The sequence below is a fragment of the Thalassophryne amazonica genome, chromosome 8 (genome assembly GCF_902500255.1).
Source record: "Thalassophryne amazonica chromosome 8, fThaAma1.1, whole genome shotgun sequence".
In the NCBI taxonomy this organism is placed as follows: domain Eukaryota; kingdom Metazoa; phylum Chordata; class Actinopteri; order Batrachoidiformes; family Batrachoididae; genus Thalassophryne; species Thalassophryne amazonica.
In genome coordinates, this window is record NC_047110.1 from 61,858,106 (window position 1) to 61,876,106 (window position 18,001).

Below are 18,001 nucleotides of genomic sequence, written 5' to 3' on the forward strand. Positions count from 1 at the left end.
CCAAGATGGAGACCAGTATCTGGCCCAATTCAGGTTGTCAGGCTCAGACAGAGAATGTCTATCTCATTCAGACCCCATTCCTACCAGGCTGCTCAAGGAAGCCCTACCATTATTTAATGCTTCGATCTTAAATATGATCAATCTATCTTTGTTAGTTGGCTATGTACCACAGGCTTTTAAGGTGGCAGTAATTAAACCATTACTTAAAAAGCCATCACTTGACCCAGCTATCTTAGCTAATTATAGGCCAATCTCCAACCTTCCTTTTCTCTCAAAAATTCTTGAAAGGGTAGTTGTAAAACAGCTAACTGATCATCTGCAGAGGAATGGTCTATTTGAAGAGTTTCAGTCAGGTTTTAGAATTCATCATAGTACAGAAACAGCATTAGTGAAGGTTACAAATGATCTTCTTATGGCCTCGGACAGTGGACTCATCTCTGTGCTTGTTCTGTTAGACCTCAGTGCTGCTTTTGATACTGTTGACCATAAAATTTTATTACAGAGATTAGAGCATGCCATAGGTATTAAAGGCACTGCGCTGCGGTGGTTTGAATCATATTTGTCTAATAGATTAAAATTTGTTCATGTAAATGGGGAATCTTCTTCACAGACTAAAGTTAATTATGGAGTTCCACAAGGTTCTGTGCTAGGACCAATTTTATTCACTTTATACATGCTTCCCTTAGGCAGTATTATTAGACGGTATTGCTTAAATTTTCATTGTTACGCAGATGATACCCAGCTTTATCTATCCATGAAGCCAGAGGACACACACCAATTAGCTAAACTGCAGGATTGTCTTACAGACATAAAGACATGGATGACCTCTAATTTCCTGCTTTTAAACTCAGATAAAACTGAAGTTATTGTACTTGGCCCCACAAATCTTAGAAACATGGTGTCTAACCAGATCCTTACTCTGGATGGCATTACCCTGACCTCTAGTAATACTGTGAGAAATCTTGGAGTCATTTTGATCAGGATATGTCATTCAAAGCGCATATTAAACAAATATGTAGGACTGCTTTTTTGCATTTACGCAATATCTCTAAAATTAGAAAGGTCTTGTCTCAGAGTGATGCTGAAAAACTAATTCATGCATTTATTTCCTCTAGGCTGGACTATTGTAATTCATTATTATCAGGTTGTCCTAAAAGTTCCCTAAAAAGCCTTCAGTTAATTCAAAATGCTGCAGCTAGAGTACTGACGGGGACTAGAAGGAGAGAGCATATCTCACCCATATTGGCCTCTCTTCATTGGCTTCCTGTTAATTCTAGAATAGAATTTAAAATTCTTCTTCTTACTTATAAGGTTTTGAATAATCAGGTCCCATCTTATCTTAGGGACCTCGTAGTACCATATCACCCCAATAGAGCGCTTCGCTCTCAGACTGCAGGCTTACTTGTAGTTCCTAGGGTTTGTAAGAGTAGAATGGGAGGCAGAGCCTTCAGCTTTCAGGCACCTCTCCTGTGGAACCAGCTCCCAATTCAGATCAGGGAGACAGACACCCTCTCTACTTTTAAGCTTAGGCTTAAAACTTTCCTTTTTGCTAAAGCTTATAGTTAGGGCTGGATCAGGTGACCCTGAACCATCCCTTAGTTATGCTGCTATAGACGTAGACTGCTGGGGGGGTTCCCATGATGCACTGTTTCTTTCTCTTTTTGCTCTGTATGCACCACTCTGCATTTAATCATTAGTGATCGATCTCTGCTCCCCTCCACAGCATGTCTTTTTCCTGGTTCTCTCCCTCAGCCCCAACCAGTCCCAGCAGAAGACTGCCCCTCCCTGAGCCTGGTTCTGCTGGAGGTTTCTTCCTGTTAAAAGGGAGTTTTTCCTTCCCACTGTAGCCAAGTGCTTGCTCACAGGGGGTCGTTTTGACCGTTGGGGTTTTACATAATTATTGTATGGCCTTGCCTTACAATATATAAAGCGCCTTGGGGCAACTGTTTGTTGTGATTTGGCGCTACATAAAAAAATTGATTGATTGATTGATTGATTGATCTTCTTTGTCTTCTTGTTTTACAGCATTTGCAGCTTAAAGGTGCATTACCACCACTTTCTGCTCTGAATTATGAATCACAGTACCTCATTCAGTACACAGGAGAAGCTTGTCAAATGTAGACATTTCCATCTTGTGGCCATAGATGACAATGTAGTATTTTTCATATATACCTAAGTCACTTCAGAATATATGTTGCAGGACCTCCCAAACTAGTAAACAAAATGAATCAAAACAAAAACAACAATAACAAACAAAGAAAAAATGTGACTTATAGTCTGGAAAATGCAGCAACTGTAAAACAGGGATGAGCAATACTGTGCCATGAAGTGCCAAGACGGTGCAGGTTTTCCTGCAACTCACCTCACCTCAGCAAGTGGTTTTTTACAGCAAGTGGTTTTACTAAATGTTTTTTTAAACACCTCGCCTCAATTTCAAGCCTTGATCATCTGTGAAATCACCTGCTGTGGTGATCAGTAGCAAGGAAAGCCTGCACCACCTTGGATCTTCATGCCCACCTCTGCTATAAAAAGGTAGATGTGCCCTTTATATCTCACCCTCCATCCTCTGAGAACTTGTGTGCAAAGGAAATGATGTCAGACGCGCGGCCACTGCCATCGCACACCACCACAGGGATTGGAGGTTCATCTCTCAGACTCTCCAGTGCAATAGAGATGACATTGGGACCTCCCTCAACTATCAGGCACACCAGTGGGACGCCCTGCCCCAAGCCTGAAAGACACAGCATCCACCTCTTATTGGACCATCACCTTGTAGCATTCCACACTTAGCACAACAGACACTTGAGAACATGCACGTAACTGACCACAAGAGGGAGCTGGTGAAGTGAGTGGTGACAGCTGGGCATCCCTTTGCTGTCCCTGCCTTATCCAAACTCCAGGCATAGGATGACAAAGGGAAGCCCACAGGTCACAGAGATGCACTCCGTCCACAAGTCCAACCAAAATCTGCAGAGGAGGAATCACACTTTGTGCACTGTAAACCATGAAACTTACGAGTGTTGATCTTCTGCAGAGAGATGTGTTTCTCCAACAATCGGCGGAGTTTGACCTCGGAGCCATACTTCCCGCATGTGCCATTGTCAGTCAAGATGAAGTGGGAGTGGCTGTTGTTGAGAACAGCCAGCTTGCTCAGTGGGTTAGCCATAGCTTGATAAGGTCTGGTTATCTGGATGTAAAAGGAGCAACAGACTTAAATCATGATGAAATTGTTTTTTTTCTTCTTCTTCTTTTCCTGTGCACAACAACAAAAACTCACTTCTTTCCCAATAAGGTCCTCTTTGTTTTCCAGGATGCCCCATGGCGCAATTCCGATTGCACACACTTTCCCTCGTGACTTGGAGGAATGGTCCTTTAGGGCGTCGCCAACATGACGTATCACTCCTAGTTATAAAAGGAATAACTTGAATAATAACTTTTTTAAATTCCTAATGGGGCTGCATCGTGTTGTACATGGTTGCACACAGGTCGCTTTTTCTGGAGAATTTTCCAACCAAAGCTGTAATTAAAGTGAATAAACCTGTGATAATGGTTTTGAGAAAATCTCAGCCAGGAAATTGTAGATGAGGTATGATGTAATTTCAATCTGGACCAAGGTAATCTCCTAATGTCACAAATTATTTGTTAAATGAACATTAAGAGAATTACCCTAAAGTGTTTTGTCACATGAATGCTCAGCAACCTACCGGTGTTGACTCCTCCGGTGAATATCCAAGCTCCTGTGGTGACTGCAGCTTTGATTAGGCCTTTGCCAAAAACTTGCTTGAGTTTGGGCTGGAGGTCAAAGTTCTGGAGGCCTCCGTGCACAGAAATGAGCAAAGTGGGCAGCTCTAACTGCCAGTCCTTCACCATTAAATGCAACAGGCTTTCAGGCTTGGTGTCATAGGAAACGCGGATATACTGGAAAGAAAGAAGCAATTGGTGATGCCACACCCTCTCACTGCTGGAATATGTAGAGTGGACTTTGCATAGCATAGTCTTCATTTTCTCTACTTTGCATGACTTTTGGCTATCCTCACCATGGCCTTGTTGATGAATCCACCACCCTGGAACTCGATGATACCAAAGGCGTCGGTTGGAGATGTCTTTGTGTTTTTGAGGACACTCCACTTATCCCTGGATGTGTCCACCTGCAGCAGCTGGTTGTCCTCTGTGGAATTGTGGGTCATATCAGGAGGAATGGCCACATGCTGTGATATCAGCTGACCGCAGGCACATCTGATTAGACCATAGATCAAATCATGCTGAAGAAAATTTAATTTGTAAAAATCTCAAAAACCTTTTGTCATTATGGGGTACTGTGTGTAGAATTTTGCAGAAAAAAATAATTTTATCAATTTTGGAATAAGGCTGTAACACAACAAAATATGGAAAAAGTGAAGCGCTGTCAGTACTCTCTGGATGCAGTGTATTATATCCTGTATGGTTATTTATTTATTTATTTAGTTGGTCCTTTTGTAAACTATTATGATTATATATGTTATATCTGATGGTGTTGTAATTGTCTCTCAACAGCAAGAATAATGTTTCAAAGTGTAATTTGTGTGATGGTAGTTTGAGCAAAAAATGTTATCATCATTAATTAAGACTTCCAAAAGGGAGGATTTTAACATTGAATAGACGTTTGAAAAACATTTATTCAACTGTATAAGTAGACGTTGAATAAAGTTTCACTTTAAAATCAGTTTGCATATTAACATTTGTACTAGAAAAAACATGACAGTGAGATAATGCACCCTAAAAATCTTTTATTATAAATATTTTATTAGGGTGTTCAAAGATCTCTCTAAGAAATAACTTGTATGTCTGTTACTTTAAAAAATAAGAAGCTGCTGTTTGCCACACCTCCTCTCTGGACGGAGGGGGAGCAGGATTGATGTAAGAGCTGAACAGTTCATTTCTTTCTTGCACAGAGAACAGACTTGCTCAGTGGGCATGTCTCACAGAATAAGCAGGAGTTCGGGTGCACACTTCTGTGACATATGTCACAAAAATGGAAACAAGCCGTTGAAGGCAGGGGCGTAGATTTGCATATGGACCATAGGGACAAGTCACAACCAATATTTTGGGATGGCAAAATAGTCCCTACCAATATTTAGCATTTTTGTTTATATAACAAAATCATTCACTATTTTTTTTCGAACTCGATACTATAATTTTAGTCGTCACGTTTTGTGTTTTCGATGTGCCAGAATGACAGGGTTACCATGTTGCAATTTCATTGGCTCACGTTCTTCTCACATGGACGTAAACAAAGCGCATCTCGTGGCAGGCAGTGCTTCATTTGTAAAGTGGGAGGTCCCGGAGCGCAGAGGATGGGTGGCTCCGGTGCAGTGTTGCCAGATGTACGATAATTATCGTATTTGTACGATAGTTTTGCCCTCTGTACGATGTACGATCAATAATGGGAAAAAACCCAAATATGTACGATAATTTCTGTTGGTTGCCCAAACACGCATCTCTCTCTGACACCCAAGAATCATTTTGCAGGCGTTGCACTCAGGCGGCATCAAAGACGCACCACACACAGGGCTGCTGCAGGCTTTGGGCTGCCGGGACAGTCATTTGAATGAGTTCCCATCCAATCTCTGCAGGACAGGAAGATTCCCCAACCAACAACATCTTTTTTTTTTTTTTCTTCAAAACTGTATTTCAACAAATGCAATAACAAACGAACAAAATACAAGAGCAAAGAGATATACAAGAAAAATAAAAAAAAGTTCAAGTTCCTTATGGAGGTGTCAACATTTTTTCTGTGTTCAACAAAATCTGCACAAGTGGCATCGGATGACGACAGCGACCTCAAGGTTGAATTCGACTCTTTCTAGTCTGGTAATTAACACGTTTGTGTTACTTCACAGTCTTGCTTGTGCATTTGCGTTCTTTTTGTGCCATAGTTTCCCCATTACTATAATTACTGTTTAAAAATGTGACATAAAATTCTTTGTAAATGAAAAAAAACCCCGCTAAAATAGCTACGTTGTATGCGTTTTGTTTGTGTACGATAATTTCTCCCAAAATACGATAATTTTGAGGTTTTGGTACGATAGTTTCATATTTCATATCTGGCAACACTGCTCCGGCGCAGAAAAACAAGAAGGGCGGGGGGGAGGGGTTGCGAACAATGCTGTGCGCCACACTTAAAATAAACTGCACACCCACACAAACACGCACACACACCTTCACAAATGACACTAACACCCTGCCTTTTCCTCAAAAAATACTACATTTATGTTTGCTGTCTGTCTCTGTACTTTTCTGTCACTTTTGCGCTCTTTTTCATACTTTTCCCTCGTTTCAAAAGTCACCGAACGCGCTTTACCGTAATATATGCAACATATAGCATACTGTTGGAAAGCACGGGTTCTTGGCTTGCTGTCAGTGTTGAAATTTTTCAGAGTGAGGGCTTACATGAGAACTTACGGTAATGAGAATCAGCGGCGCACTAGTGTGAAACTTCCGTGTTTTTCCTCTGCGTTATGACATCACAAGCTTACGTTTACCGTAATACACATATCATTGGAAATCCCTTTTTTTTTTTTTTTTGGCAAATTAGGTTGCCAGATACCTACAACTGCATTATTAATGAAGAGAATAGATTATACATCTTGTTTGCAAAAACTTTTTTTTTTGTTAGCTCCACAAGTATTTTTTGTTGTTGTCTTGTTCTCTCAGGTGTAGGCCTATAGAATAGATTCGTGATTTTGGGTGCAATTTTGTTATTTAAGCTATTTGTTTGTTTGCCTACACACTTAATATTGTAAATAAAGTGTTAAATTATTCAGCATTATGTCGTCATATGTTATGTATTATGCTGTACTTGTGCGTCTAATGGTATGAGTGGGTTAGGGGGTGATGGTGGTGAGCAGGGGGGCCGGGGGGTGTGTGTGGTATTGTCCCTACCAAAGCTGAGACCAAACCTACGCCCTTGGTTGAAGGCCTAAAGATTAGTTATAGTAGGATAAATTGTACATGCACACATGTAGAACTTTTGGACTTTGACAACATTTAACATGAATCCCTAAGCATAATTATCTGTAAAAGATAGATTAAAACCAGTTTTGCATAACAAGACCCTTTTAAGACAGGCTTTTATTTTTTTGGTCCTGAGTCTGATTTTTACCGAGGCCAAATTATGGCCATCAGGTATTGCGAAGGTCTTGCGTCCATCCCCCCGTCTGTCCCTCCATCTCTCCGTCCGTCTGTCCTATTATTGCCAGGGTCCTCAAATTCACAGGGAACATTCTTGGGACACAGACCTTGGACAAGTTCAAAGATGGCTAACCTTGACCTATTTTAAGAGGTCAAAAGGTCACATTCTGTTTCCTATTTTTATGCTCATACGGCCGAGGGCAGTTTTGCGTTGCGTTATATTTTTCCTTGTGGCCATTTCTGGGAAAAGCTTCACTCAGCACCTTTTGACAGCTCTGACCCTGTTCTTAAAACCAATGATATAGTGAGCATAGCCAGCAATACACTACAAATAAAAATTAATACATAAAAAATATAATAATGAAAAAAATGATTTTTTTCATACAGTAGTATAAATATTGAAGCCCTGGAGGGATCACAATTTAGTAAATAAGCTGATTAATTCAAATTTGAATTTATTTCTTTGACCCAGTTTGTATGTACAAGGTAATGCTCTTGTCAGGAGGTTCATTCAGTCATTCATTTATGTTCCTTACCTATTTACTCCAACTTAGGGTCATGGGAGGCAGAGGGTGGGGTTCTAGAGCCTATTCCAGTAGTCACACGGCAAGAGGTGACCTACAACCTGGACAGGACACCAGTCTATCGCAGGGTCACATGTAGGCAGACAAACCCAGTCACACCTACATCCAATTTAAAGTTTCCAATCCACCTAACCTGTAAGGCTTTGGAAGTTGGGGAAAACCAGAGCACGTGGAGAGAATCCACGCAAACACGGAGAGAACATGCAAACTCCACACAGAAAGGACCAGGTGGGACGTGAGCCCAACACCTTCTGTCTGTGAGGCAACAATGCTAACATTTAATTTATGTAATTAACCTTTGAGTTACATTTCACTTAAAGGTCAAATATTGATTTACACACACACACACACACACACACACACACACACACACACACACACACACACACACACACACACACACACACACACACACACACACACACACACACACACGCACACGCACAAATAGCATTCAGCTTCTAAATTAATCTAAATGAGAATATAACTCATAGTTTCCTGATCAAACAGTGAAAACAGACGTCCTATTTCATGTATTTATGACTCGACAGTGTAGTTAAATTGTGCAGATTGCTGCCACTTGAAAAGCAAATCTTCTGCATGTGCATCTGATTAAAGAGTTCTTAATTACCTGGTGGGGTCCTTAGTGGGAAATATGTGGATACATTCTCTTTTCAGAAAGGTCTTCTCGATCCACACTTTCTGTGCCTGATAAAGAGAAATACTTAGTTTACACACACACACACACACGAGCCTTCAGACGCCGTGCATTACTGTTAAAGACACATTGTGTTTGCTCCCATCAAAATCCTCCAGATGACTGTCTGCAGTCGCTTTTGTGTTGCATTATGACAATGAGGAACAGCAGAATGGATTATTTTTGAGATTATTAATGCACACATTATGTTGGTTTAAGCCTTTCTGATATTAAACACCTTTCTGTCTTCTCAGGTTGAAAACTTAACTAGTTAAAAAACAAACAAAAAACAATAAATAAATCAATACATTTTTAAAAACCCATATGGAAAAGTGTCTGCCCACAAACTGTGTCAAATCCTGTTCCGCTGTCCTCTGATCTTTTTCCAGCACTGAGCAAAACGAGCCAGAGTTCAAAAGGCCGGTATTGACAGCAACCCAATTAAAAGTGAAGACTTGGAAGCAGACAGATCTTTTCAAGAAAACATCAGGAAGCAGGAATAAAAAAAAAATCAATCAATCAATTTTTTTATATAGCGCCAAATCACAACAAACAGTTGCCCCAAGGTGCTTTATATTGTAAGGCAAGGCCATACAATAATTATGTAAAACCCCAACGGTCAAAACGACCCCCTGTGAGCAAGCACTTGGCTACAGTGGGAAGGAAAAACTCCCTTTTAACAGGAAGAAACCTCCAGCAGAACCAGGCTCAGGGAGGGGCAGTCTTCTGCTGGGACTGGTTGGGGCTGAGGGAGAGAACCAGGAAAAAGACATGCTGTGGAGGGGAGCAGAGATCGATCACTAATGATTAAATGCAGAGTGGTGAAAAAAAAACAACAACAAATAAATAAAAACCACTTCAGTAATTTTAACATTTTTACTAGCAGCAGATGAACTCACAAGATTTAATCCAGAAGTTATTTCCAATATGACTGAATGCTCGCAGATAATTTTGGATAAGGTCTTGTAATCAAGGCGCACACGTGCACACAGAGAAGTTACTGTTTTCTCTCTTTTTATCTGCAGCCATGCAGGCCGGTGCTGCAGGGCGGCTCCTAGACCACACCTCAATCTGCCATACATTTTGATTTATCACTATTTAAACCTTAAACGTTGCAAAAGTTTATGCATTTATCAACACATCATCTTTTCATTTATGCATTTGCAGAATATTCTTTTTTACATGGCTGTTTTCACACAACCTCAATTTATTTTGTGTTTATACAATATAGACATAAATAAGACCCCCCCATGGTGTCCTGCTACCATAAAGTACAGATTGGTCATCCCTGCACTGAAAGGTACTGTACAGCTGTACTCCAGTCACCTATTTTTGCACAATCCCACTCCACTATACGTTATATTTATTGAACAGTGAATACAGTTTTGCCTATTTGACTCTTTTACTTACAGAAGTGTTTTTTCTTTTTCTTTTCTTATTGTTTACGCACCAATAACACCAAATCAAATTCCTTGTATGTGCAAACTTACTTGGCAATAAATTTGATTCTGATTATGAATATTTTACTAAATTAGTGAAGGCAATGTACACTGAAAAAAAAAAGAATAGTTCAACCAACTTAAATGAATTGTTTCAATTGGTAACATCTACATGAATGAAGTTGTTTGAACTTAAGTTTGTAAACTTAAGTTCAAACAACTTCATTCATGTAGATGTTACCAATTGAAACAACTTTTTAAGTTGTTTCTTTTTTTAGTGTAGTGAAAAAAGTATTTAAAATGTTAAACTTGCGGATTGCAGCAACATAAATTTGTTATCAATGGGATATCACTCTTCATTAATTTAGACTTTTAATGGAATATGTTGCTTTTCTTCTCTTTCAACGATTCAAATTCAGTTTAGAACAATTCATGCTCTTTTACAACTGCTCATGTTGTGATTTTTGCCTGATTTTCTCATCTAATCACACATTTTGACAGCATAATTTGGTTTACTTTTCATCATATTCTTGACTAAAATGTTTTTGTCCATATTTAATTATCTGAAATGTTTTAATTATAGTCTAATTGTAGTTACGCAACTATCATAAGATTTTAGTCAACTAATTCGACAGGAGATTTTGTTCTTTAATGCTGTTACAAATGTAAAGTACGAGGTTATTACTTATTAGTATTTTGTCTATAACTATACAAAGGTATTCACATGGTCCACTGTCCTACCTGTGGTGCTGCTGAAGGTTAAAGAGGTACGTGAGGACGCCTGCGTTCTCCTGCTGCTCTCAGTGGAGGTCTCAGTGAATCTCACAGGACATGAAATTTCTTCACTTTATGAGGGCGAGTTAATATGACGAGCATGTGAGCAGGGTCTTTGTTCGCCTGAGTCTCATGACTCCAGTTCAAGGTAATCCTTTTGGGAGTCCCATGACCCCGTCTCCATGCCCACGGGGTATTTTCATCCTTCTTTTGAACAAGCCACAATAAATCAGCTTGGATAAACGCCTGCTAATCTCCAATTTGTTGAGACCCTTTTTCTTTGTTTTCACTTCACAGTATGGAAGATCTCAGAAGGCCGAGAAGAGCGGGGAAGCTAAAGCACGGCAGTCCGGTCCAGAAGCTCCCCAACTTTCCATTTGAAAAATCACCCCCTCCCCATCCCCAATTACTCTGATTTGAAACTAATTTGCATAATTGAGAGAATTGAATGGAGGCATTTGTTTGAAAGGTGCCTTGTGACTGGTGTCCTGTTGGGGGCAAGGCCAGTCAATGCTAATTACAGTTAATCTCTCTTTTCACTCACCCTTCTTTTGTGGAACAAAACTCAACAAATTTCCATCAACTCAACTCAAAAGTTGGTCACGTTGGTTTGCATTCAGAACTTCAGCAACACTTTTGTCCTGAATTTGTTGACTTCACTACAAAATCACGTGGAAACCTATCACTGTAAACTATTTTTTTAAGAGGGGAAAATGAACAGGTTAAATTATGTTAACATAGCTCTTTAAATTTACTGCATCCAGTCAAGGTTCTATGTTAATAGAGGAGTAACAGGAAGACAGGGGACGGGAAGGGGAGGAACAGTAGTAGCCAGTAAATCAGTAGCAAGCAGTATTTCTGGTATTTATATTGTATTTACATTTTGCAGATTGATTTTTACTTCTACTTCTGTTACTCTGTGTGCTTCTTACCCTGTGTGCTGCTATACAATGCTGCTGGAACCTCAATTTCCCTGAAGGGATTAATAAAGTTTCCCTTATCTAATCTACTCTACTCTCATCTAATATGACTTGATGTTTTTATATTTGCCAAGTGTCAATTTTGAAGTGGTTTTAAACAACAGCTTTTCACAGGACTTTCTAGTGTAGTAAAATCAATAAATTCAAGATAAGTGTGAGGGAGGTTACATTTAATTAATGATACAGTTGTATGCAAAAGTTTGGGAACCCCTGATAATTTTGACAATTTTCCTTTAAAAATCATTGGTTGTCTGGATCAGAAATTTCAGTTAAATATATCATATAGCAGACGAACACACTGACATTTGAGAAGTGAAATGAAGTTTCTAGTATTTACAGAAAGTGTGCAATAATTATTTAAACAAAATTGGGCAGGTGCATAAATTTGGGCACGCTTGTCATTTTATACATACATTGAATACTTTTAGCACTAATTACACTATGTAACACAATTTTTGTTCCTGGCTTCTAAGTGTTATATTTCAACTGCTTATGTCTAAAGTCTATGGAAAAATGACTACATTCAGCACAAACTTTGATTTTATTTTATTTTTTTAATGTTCTAGAAAGTTCTAAAAGTTTCTTGAAATTTCTAGATAATTCTGGAAACGTCTAGAAAATTCTGGACAGTTCTAGCAGTTAAAGAATATTCTAGAAGACTACTCAGTAGTAGTGAAGGCGAATCGAGAATATTCTTGAAAACAGACAAATTTCAAAATATCATTGTCCTGATCACAGAAGCAAAGTTTCTGTGGAATAACAGCTATTTTCTATTTATTTAAGGCATAACAGGTTAGGAAAACACACTGTGTACCCAGGAACAAAACAAAAATAAAAATTTGTTACATAGTGTTATTGGAACAGAAAATTGGTTTGGTAAGCTCACTGACCCTTGACCTCCTTACACAGGTGAATTAAATCATGAGAAAGGATATTTAAGGTGGCCATTTGCAAATGTTTCCCCTCTTTGCATCTCTTCTAATGAGTGGCAACATGGGAGCCTCTAAACAACTCTCAAATGACCTGAAAATAAAGATTGTTCAACATCATGGTTTAGGAGAAGGATACAAAAAGCTATCTCAGGGATTTCAGCTGTCAGTTTCCACTGTAAGGAACATAGTGAGGAAATGGAAGACCGCAGACACAGTAGCAGTTAAAGCCCGAAGTGGCAGACCAAGAAAAATCTCAGATAAGCTGAAGCGAAGGATGGAGAGAACAGTCATAGTCAACCCACAGACCTGCTTCAAAGACCTACAACATGATGTTCCTGCAGATAGTGTCTCTGTACATCGTTCAACTATAGAGCACACTTTGCACAAAGAGATGCTGTATGATGTTGTAATGCAGAGGAAGCCTTTTCTGTGTACACGCCACAAACAGAGTTGCTGGAGGTATGCTAAAGCACATTTGTACAAGCCAGCTTCATTTTGGAATAAGGTGCTATGGACTGATGAAACTAAAATTTAATTATTTGGACATAACAAGGGGTGGTATGCATGGCTGAAAAAGAACACAGCATTCCAAGAAAATGCTTGCTAGCTACAGTAACATTTGGAGGTGGTTCCATCATGCTGTGTGGCCAGTGCAGGTACTGTGAATCTTGTTAAAGTTGAGGGTCACATGGATTCTAGTCAATATCAGCAGATTCTTGAGAACAATGTTCATGAATCAGTGACAAAACTGAAGTTGCACCGAGGCTGGATCTTTCAACAAGACAATGACCCTAAACACTGCTCAAAACCTAATAAGGCATTCATGCAGAGGAAGAAGTGCAATGTTCTGGAATGGCAATCTCAGTCCCCAGACCTGATATTATTGAAAATCTGTGGTGTGATTTTTTAAGCGGGCTGTCCATACTCAGAAACCAACAAACCTGAGATGTTTTGTAAAGAAGAATGGTCCAAAATACCTTCAACCAGAATCCAGACTCTCATTGGAAGCTATAGGAAGCGTTTAGAGGTTATTATTTCTGCAGAAGAAAGCTCTGCTAAATATTGATGTATTTTTTTCTGTTGGGGTTCCCAAATTTATGCACCTGCCTAATTTTGTTTAAAGAATTATTGCACACTTTCTGTAAATCCTATAAACTTCATTTCACTTCTCAAATTTCACTGTGTTTGTCTGCTATATGATATATTTAACTGAATTTGCTGATCCAAACAACCAATGATTTATAAAGGAAAATCATGGAAATCATCAGGGGTGCCCAAAGTTTTACATACAACTGTACGTGGATTTGTTTGTGCTTTGAAAGAAAATGCAACTTTGTTTTGCTTTGCTTTTATACCTGTAAAGCGTCTTTGAGTATTGTTAAAAGCGCTATACAAATCAAATGTATTATTATTATTATTAACTTCAAAACTAGATAAAAAAAAAAAATCAAGGAATACTGCATTGAGATTAACATTACAAGCTGTGGTGGTTTTGGTGGCCAACAAACCAAGGCTTTGGAAATCTCAGAAAGTGACACTTAAGCTCATTTCAAACTATATAAAATTTCAAAGCCTGTCGTGTGTGTGTGTATGTGTGTGTGTGTGTGTGGGTGAGAGAGGTTGTGTGGATTTGCCACTATCTTGAGTATTGGAATGTAACTGCTGTTAAAAAAGTAGAAAATTGCTTTCTCTGTTTTATCACATTTATGAAGAGAAACGTTCTCTCTTTAATCTTCATTTATTGCATTTCTAGCTTGACCATCTCCCATTGAGTGTCACAAGGTCAAACCTAGCTGGTGTTTCCAACCAAAAATTCTTTTACATACTTTTGAATCAGTTTTTCCTTTTATGGTCGATGTTAGCAGACCGAACCCTAGTTTAACTCATGGTGGAAAAAAAAAGACAAATAACATTCATGGATGATGAGTCAGAAAGAGAAGTCAAACTGCCCCATTCATGTTTGTTCTTGCTTTTCTACAAAAGAAAGTGTTAATTATAGACAAACCAAACAAAGAGCATTTCCAGAGGGGTTTGGCCGTTATGACGCAGCTATTTGAATGTACTTAAACTCATTAACCAGAGCAATTAAAACCTAAATCCAGTCAGCAGGCAGCTGCCTTGTTTGGACTGCCTCTGACCACGTCCAAAAAACCTGGAAGAATTCAATACCACAGGATCAGCTTGTGTCACACCAAACAAATTAACAAGAATTACGTTTTGAAACAATACACAACATTCAATTCAACATCAAACATTTACGAAGAGTATGATCACTTTGTCCAAAAGCTCTAATGTTTGTAAATAATGCATTGTTTCCATTGTATGTACATTTTTGAAAATATATTTAGGATAACGCAGAAAAAACAAACAAATCTGTCAAACCCACATAAAGACCAGACTCATACTAATCCATCAAGCTGAGTAACTAAAGGGCACACTCAAAAATTTAATTTCCACCTGTTTCTGCTTCCCTGGACATTGTGTCCTATCTCATTAATTTTGGTGTTGAATTTGCAAGATACAATATTCTGCAGCCTCTGACATTTCAAATTCAAATTTATTAATTTATATAGCACCAATTCATGATGGATCGCCTCAAGGCGCTTCACACAACACATCTTAAAAAAAATCAAATCAAATCAAATTAATTTTATTTATATAGCGCCAAATCACAACAAACAGCCGCCCCAAGGCGCTCTACACTGCAAGGCATGTTGTGAAAGTGTCGTGACACGGACCCACAACAGGGGGCGTTAATGAACGGACAATGGATAAGCCAAAAGTAACAATTTAATGTTGTGAATCACACAACAACGTACAGACAACAACAATATAGTGACTGTCAATCATACACCAGGTGACGTGTGGGCAGGCTCGACGATAGAAGACGCCTGGCGAGAGAAGAGCCAGATCCACACAGCTTCCACCGCCAACGGAGCTGAAGAACACCGGAGCCGCCAAGCCCTGCGCCCCAGGTGGCCGCTGTCTTCAGCAGTCAGACCCAGTACTGCTGGCAGAGAACAGAGACAGTCCTGATGAGTGTGAGGTCGCACACTCAGTAATCCCACAGTCTGTAATCAGTAAGGAGGGAGCACCTCCACCTCCAATCACACACTCGTGCAGCTCCTGTCTAACCACTTATCTGGTTGGGGTGTGAAGCGAAGCCGTCGCTGATCACACCAAACGCCAATCCCACAGATAAGGACACACCACAGGAAAACGGCTGCAAAGAAGTTCAGATTATTACTCAATGTTTTGAGTCAGCAGAGAAAATTACCTGATTGGTAGTTGATTTCTCGGCGAGGAGGTGGAGTCGCAGTCCGGCCTTTATGGAGATGGTGATGAGTTGGCTGAGTGACAGCTGGTGCTGATGAAGAGTGACAGCTGTCACTCCCAGTGGCTCCACCGCCCTCTCGTGCTTGAAGCCCGCACTCCAAGCAGGGCGCCATCTGGTGATGGTGGGCCAGCAGTACCTCCTCTTCAGCGGCCCACACAACAGGACCCCCCCCTCAATGGGCGCCTCCTGGCGCCCGACCAGGCTTGTCCGGGTGCCGCCGGTAGAAGTCGGCCAGGAGGGCCGGGTCCAGGATGAAGCTCCTCTTCATCCAGGAGTGTTCTTCGGGTCCATACCCCTCGCAGTCCACCAGATACTGGAACCCCCGGCCCTTTCGACGGACATCCAGGAGCCTGCGCACGGTCCAGGCAGGCTCTCCATCTATGATCCGGGCAGGAGGCGGCACCGGTCCGGGGGTACAGAGGGGTGAAACGTGGTGTGGTTTGACGCGTGATACATGAAAAACCGGGTGGATCCGCAGTGAAGCGGGCAGCTTCAGCTTCACTGCGGCTGGACTGAGGATCTTGAGTATGGGGAAAGGTCCAATGTATTTGTCCTTCAACTTTTGGGATTCCACTTGCAGGGGAATGTCCTTTGTAGAAAGCCAAACCTCCTGCCCAGGCTGATACGCAGGGGCCGGGGCACGCCGGCGGTCTGCATGGTTCTTGGCCCTCGTCCGGGCTTTGAGCAGGGCAGAGCGGGCGGTACGCCACACCCGACGGCACCTTCTCAGATGGGCCTGGACCGAGGGCACCCCGACCTCTCCCTCCATTAGCGGGAACAATGGGGGCTGGTGCCCCAAACACACTTCAAACGGGGAGAGGCCGGTGGCAGACGAGACTTGGCTGTTATGAGCGTACTCGATCCAGGCCAGATGGTCACTCCAGGCCGCCGGGTGCGCGGAGGTCACGCAGCGGAGGCCCTGCTCCAGTTCCTGGTTAGTCCGCTCTGCCTGCCCGTTCGTCTGGGGGTGGTACCCAGACGAGAGACTGACGGTGGCCCCCAGTTCCCTGCAGAAACACCTCCAGACCTGGGAGGAGAACTGAGGACCACGATCTGAGACAGTGTCTGCTGGAATCCCATGCAGACGCACGACGTGGTGGACCAGGAGGTCTGCAGTCTCCTGGGCTGTCGGGAGCTTCGGGAGGGCCACGAAGTGGGCCGCCTTGGAGAACCGGTCCATTATCGTTAAGATGGTGGTGTTGCCCTGGGACGGCGGGAGGCCCGTGACAAGTCCAGGCCAATATGAGACCAGGGGCGACGAGGCACGGGCAGAGGCTGGAGGAGGCCTTGGGCCTTGTGGTGGTCGGCTTTGCCCCTGGCACAGGTGGTGCAGGCCTGGACATATTCCCGGACGTCGGCTTCCATAGACGCCCACCAGAAGCGCTGCCGGACCACTGCCACGGTCCTTCGCACCCCTGGATGACAGGAGAGCTTGGAACCATGACAGAAGTCAAGGACCGCAGCCCTGGCCTCTGGTGGGACGTACAGCTAGTCCTTCAGACCTGTCCCCGGGTCCGGGCTCCGTGTCAGGGCCTCCCGGACGGTCTTCTCCACGTCCCAGGTAAGGGTGGCCACGACAGTGGACTCGGGGATGATGGTGTCAGGGGGGTCTGACGGCTCGGTCTTGACCTCCTCTTCATGCACCCGGGACAGGGCGTCAGACCGTTGGTTCTTTGTCCCGGGGCGGTAGGTGATCCGGAAGTCAAAACGCCCGAAGAACAGCGACCAGCGGGCTTGCCTGGGGTTCAGACGCTTCGCGGTCCGGATGTACTCCAGGTTCCGATGGTCTGTGAAAACCGTGAATGGTACCGATGCTCCCTCCAACAGGTGTCTCCACTCCTCAAGAGCTTCCTTCACCGCAAGAAGTTCCCGATTGCCGACGTCATAGTTCCGTTCAGCTGGGGTCAACCTACGGGAAAAGTAGGCACATGAATGGAGAACCTTGTCGGACTCCCCGCTCTGGGACAGCACGGCTCCTATCCCTGAGTCAGAGGCATCCACTTCAACAACAAACTGGCACTTGGGATCGGGCTGCACCAGAACCGGTGCAGTCGAGAACCGGCGTTTCAACTCCCTAAACGCGGCTTC

At 42.0% G+C, this 18,001-nt stretch overlaps 1 protein-coding gene across 1 annotated transcript in view; it reads right to left on the reverse strand.

Annotated features, from left to right (window-relative positions):
• Positions 1 to 18,001, reverse strand: part of trpm1b (transient receptor potential cation channel, subfamily M, member 1b) — a 38,012-nt gene that overhangs the window by 1,930 nt on the left and 18,081 nt on the right. Inside the window, exons 2-7 of the mRNA XM_034176463.1 lie at positions 8,386 to 8,462; positions 4,038 to 4,236; positions 3,705 to 3,918; positions 3,278 to 3,402; positions 3,016 to 3,187; positions 2,557 to 2,731 (exon numbers count right to left, since the gene is read on the reverse strand). Coding sequence (XP_034032354.1) covers positions 2,557 to 2,731; positions 3,016 to 3,187; positions 3,278 to 3,402; positions 3,705 to 3,918; positions 4,038 to 4,236; positions 8,386 to 8,462 — 962 coding nt within the window. The remainder of the gene's footprint in view (positions 1 to 2,556; positions 2,732 to 3,015; positions 3,188 to 3,277; positions 3,403 to 3,704; positions 3,919 to 4,037; positions 4,237 to 8,385; positions 8,463 to 18,001) is intronic.